We start from the raw sequence: 5,299 nt of genomic DNA on the forward strand, positions 1-5,299 counted from the left end.
TGCATACAGCCCTTCCGGGAATGTTAAAAGAATGAAAATATTTCTGTTAAGTCCCTGTGAAACATTTTATTAATACTGAAGTCTTAGAGGGCTATTAAAAGATGAAAAATGTTTCTATTAAGTCCCTGTCAAATATTTTATTTATACTGAAGTCCTTAGAGGGCTGTTAAAAGATGAAATTGTTTCTGTTAAGACCCTGTAAAATATTTTACTTATGCAGACATCCTTCCAGGGCTATAAGAAACAAAATATTTTGATTTAGTCCCTGTAAAGCATATCATTTATGCAGAGGTCCTCAAAATATGTTAATGTAGTCCCTGTAGAATATATTATTTATGCAGAGGTCCTTGTAGGGTAATGTGATAAAATTTTCTGTCTTTTATTCCACATTTTTTGTATACTTGATAGCATGATATGACACATGTACTAATTGTGTAGATTAGTAAAATTTTAAATACAAGTTTTATTTTAATGTCATATTATGAATTGTCAATCATGTGCAATGTCATTATTTTAATTTGATGTCTATATTATGAAATGGTTTGGTAGTTACCAAAGTAGCCCAACTAGAATGTTTAATAGACATCAAGTCATCAAATACTCTTATCCCAGGTATTAAGATAATGACTTTGCAAATTATGACTTACAGTTTTTCAATCATGAGATATTATGGATTGGCCCAAAGGTGCACCACTTTCAAATGATTGATTTGCTGAGTTAGGATAATTAATGAGTATCCTTGATTTAATAGGTATTGGATGCTCAAAGGCAACAGACCTATTTGAATTTTGGACCTATATCATTAATTATTCCTAGGTGAATTGGGAATCACCATAATAGTAATTTAGTGTTTCATAATTACAACCCAAAGGTGTATTATGGTAATACTGTTTATGTTATTCATCATTATTGCTAACTCAAAGTGTTAATGTTGTAAGCATTTTCTTATTGTTAATTTTCTTATTGCAGTATCTATTCCTGTTTCGCTTCATTCGCAAGCTTCATCTGTTACAATCTTTAATGGAACTAATTTCTCAGAGTAGAATGAACAAGTCCAGTTTCACCTAGGTGTTCTGGATCTTGATTTAGCACTCCGATCTGAGAAACCGGCTGACATTACTGATTTGAGTAGCTCGGAAGAAAGGTCTTTTTATAAGACTTGGGAAAGATCGAACAGATTGAGCATGATGTTTATGCGGATGAGTATAGCGAATAATATCAAGTCAACGCTTCCTGAATGTGACAGTGCTCAAGCATTATTGAAAACTATGGAAGAACGTTTCCGATCTGCTGATAAGTCTCTGGCTGGGACATTAATGGCTAAGCTTACCACCATAAAATTTGATGGTACTTGTGGGATGCATGAGCATATCCTTGAAATGACAAATATAGCTGCTAAGCTGAAGGCTCTTGGGATGGATGTGAATGAATCCTTTTTAGTTCAATTTATTTTGAACTCCTTGCCTCCTCAATTTGGATCATTTCAAATTCACTATAACACTATTAAGGATAAGTGGAATGTGAATGAATTGACCAGTATGCTTGTTCAAAAGGAGACAAGACTTAAGCAACAAGGACATCATTCTGTCAATCTTGTAAGTCATGGAGCCAAGAAGAAATGGAAGAAGCCAAGAAAGGGCATGAAGAGTGGACCATCCAAGGGTAAAGAGCCTCATCATGATACCGAGGTTCATAAGAAGAAACAAAACAAAGATAGATGCCATTTTTGCAAGAAATTGGGATACTATCAGAAGGACTGCCATAAACGCAAGGCATGGTTTGAAAAGAAAGGTGAGCCTTTGGCTTATGTATGTTTTGAATCAAACCTTACTGAAGTTCCTTCTAATACTTGGTGGTTTGACTCAGGTTCTAATGTTCATGTTTCAAATACGATGCAGGGATTCCTTACAACCCAGATGCAAGATCCAAATGAGAGTTTTATCATTTTGGGGAATGGGGTTAGAGTTCCTGTAACAGCTGTTGGAACCTATCGTTTGTTTTTAAATACTGGTTGTCATTTAGATTTGCTTCAGACTCTTTATGTTCCTTCTATTTCTAGAAATTTAATTTCTGTTTCTAAACTTGATGTTGAAGGATATTTCTTTAAAATTGGGAATGGTAGTGTGCGTCTTTTCAAAGACAATATCTTCCTTGGTTCTGGTGTTTTGTGTGATGGCTTATATAAAGTAAATCTTGATAATCATTTTGCTGAAACTCTTATGACCTTGCATCGTAATATTGGAATTAAACGAAACCTGATAAATGAAAAATCTTCTAACTTATGGCATAAAAGATTGGGTCATATATCCAAAGAAAGGTTAGAGAGATTAGTAAAGGATGGGATTTTGTCAAACTTAGACTTTACTGATCTCGGTATGTGTGTAGACTGCATTAAGGGAAAGCAAACCAAACACACAAAGAAAGTTGCCACAAGAAGTGAAGAACTTCTTGAAATTATCCATACAGACATTTGTGGGCCTTTTGACTCCCCATCATTTGGTGGAGAGAAGTATTTTATCACCTTTATTGATGATTTTTCACGTTATGGTTATGTCTATTTGTTGCATGAAAAATCTCAGGCAGTGGATATCCTAGAGGTATACATTACTGAGGTTGAAAGACAATTAGATAGAAAGGTGAAAATTGTCAGGTCTGATAGAGGTGGTGAATATTATGGTAGGTATGATGAAACAGGACAACACCCTGGCCCATTTGCTAAACTCTTGGAAAAGCATGGTATACGTGCCTAATACACTATGCCGGGAACGCCACAGCAGAATGGAGTAGCTGAAAGGCGTAATCGTACACTTATGGATATGGTTAGGAGTATGTTAAGTAATTTTCCGTTACCCATATCGTTGTGGATGGAAGCCCTTAAGACCGCTGTATACATATTAAACCGGGTTCCTAGTAAGGTAGTTCCAAAAACTCCCTTTGAGTTATGGACAGGAAAGATACCGAGTTTAAGACACCTGCATGTTTGGGGTTGTCCAGCGGAGGCTAGAATTTATAATCCACATGAAAAGAAATTGGATTTTAGAATGATTAGTGGATACTTTATAGGTTATCCCGAAAAATCCAAAGGGTATAGGATTTACTGTCCTAACCATAGTACAAGAATTATAGAGACCGGTAATGTCAAATTCATTGAGAATGGTGAAACCAGTGGGAGTGATAAACCACAAAATGTGAAAATTCAAGAAGTTAGGGTGCAAGTCCCTTTACCCATGACTTCTAAGAAAATTGTTGTTCCTACAGTTGTCACACAGTTTAATAACAATGAACAACAAATTAATGATCAAACACTCCATAATGAAGTTATCACCACTGAACAAGTTGTAGAAGAACCACAAGGGATGACATTAAGGAGATCTCAAAGAGAAAGAAGATCTGCCATTCCAAATGATTATATGGTTTATCTACAAGAATTTGATTTTGATATAGGGACAAGAAAAGATCCGGTTTCTTTTAAACAAGCCATAGAAAGTATTGATTCTACTAAATGGATTGATGCCATGAAAGATGAGTTAAAATCAATGGATCAGAATGAAGTCTGGGATGTCGTTGATTTGCCCGAAGGTTGTAAGACAGTTGGGTGTAAGTGGGTCTTTAAGACCAAGCTCGACTCAAAGGGTAATGTTGAACGACATAAAGCCAGACTGGTGGCCAAGGGTTTCACTCAGAAAGGAGGCATTGATTATAAAGAGACCTTTTTTCCTATATCTAAAAAGGACTCATTTAGAATCATTATGGCTTTGGTTGCACATTATGATTTAGAGTTGCACCAAATGGATGTAAAAACTGCTTTTCTGAATGGGAGTTTAGATGAAGAAGTCTATATGGACCAGCCCGAAGGTTTTCCATTAAAGGGAAAAGAACACATGGTTTGCAAATTAAAGAAGTCAATATATGGTCTTAAACAAGCTTCCCGATAATGGTATCGCAAGTTCAATGATACCATCACTTCCTTCGGTTTTAAGGAAAACACTGTTGATCGGTGTATATACCTGAAGGTCAGTGGGAGTAAGTTTATCTTTCTAGTCCTATATGTTGATGATATATTGCTTGCCAGTAGTGATCTTGGCTTATTGTATGAAACTAAGGTTTTTCTCTCAAAGAACTTTGAAATGAAAGATATGAATGAGGCAACCTACGTGATAGGCATTGAAATATTTCGTGATCGATCACATGGATTGTTAGGGTTGTCTCAAAAGGCATATATAGACAGAGTTCTAGAGAGATTTGGTATGGAGAACTGTTCAGCCAGTATTGTTCCAATTCAGAAAGGGGATAAATTTAGTCTCATGCAATGCCCACAGAATGAATTGAAACGTAAGCAGATGGAAAATATACCTTATGCTTCTACAGTTGGTAGCTTGATGTACGCTCAGACCTGTACCAGACCGGACATCAGTTTTGCAGTTGGAATGCTAGGAAGATACCAAAAGTAATCCAGGGATGGATCACTGGAAAGCTGCAAAGAAGGTGATGAGATACTTGCAAGGAACAAAGAATTACATGCTTACATATAGAAAGTCAGATAGCCTTGAGGTGATTGGCTATTCGGATTCAGACTTTGCTGGATGTGTGGATAGTAGAAAGTCAACGTTTGGTTTTTTATTCCTATTAGCTGGAGGAGCAATCTCATGGAAATGTGCCAAACAGACAAGCACTGCTTCGTCCACCATGAAAGCAGAATTTGTGGCATGCTTTGAGGCCACAATTCATAGTTTGTGGCTGCGTAACTTCATCTCGGACTTGGGATTGTCGACTCTATTGCCAGGCCGCTGAAAATCTTTTATGACAATACTGCAGCCGTCCATTTCTCCAGAAACGACAAATATTCTAATGGTACCAAGCACATTGAGCTTAAATATTTTGTTGTCAAGGAGGAAGTTCAGAAACAAAATGTGTCTATAGAAAATATGAGGACAGAGCTCATGATTGCCGATCCTTTGACAAAAGGTTTACAACCGAAGACTTTTAAAGAATATGTTGAAAGAATGGGTCTTAGTTGTAATCCATGATATTAATTGAGGATTGTATTATGTTTATTTCTTTGACACTTAGATATAATTGATTATGTTTCTGATTTTTCTGTTCTTCAAATATATGTACATGTATGGGTTTGAATGTATGATTACAGGAATTGTCTCTAACAAAGACATAATGTTTGACCATTAAAGATACTTCTCATTTATGGACTGTGGTTAAATAATTTGCTAGTGTTGTAGTACTTGGAAGGAACTATGTCATTATGTTGATGTGGAACCGCCTTGACTCGCATTAGTAAGTTGTT

General features: G+C 36.0%; 1 protein-coding gene across 1 annotated transcript; it reads left to right on the forward strand.

Moving 5' to 3' along the window:
- The first annotated feature begins 567 nt into the window (after window positions 1-567).
- LOC120111034 lies at window positions 568-2,250 on the forward strand. The gene is made up of 2 exons (XM_039127338.1): window positions 568-1,791; window positions 1,899-2,250. The coding sequence occupies exons 1-2, from the start codon at window positions 1,185-1,187 to the stop codon at window positions 1,931-1,933; spliced, it is 642 nt and encodes a 213-aa protein (XP_038983266.1). The 5' UTR covers window positions 568-1,184; the 3' UTR covers window positions 1,934-2,250.
- Window positions 2,251-5,299: the final 3,049 nt, after the last annotated feature.

The sequence above is a fragment of the Phoenix dactylifera genome, chromosome 6, assembly GCF_009389715.1.
Source record: "Phoenix dactylifera cultivar Barhee BC4 chromosome 6, palm_55x_up_171113_PBpolish2nd_filt_p, whole genome shotgun sequence".
Classification (NCBI taxonomy): Eukaryota; Viridiplantae; Streptophyta; class Magnoliopsida; order Arecales; family Arecaceae; genus Phoenix; species Phoenix dactylifera.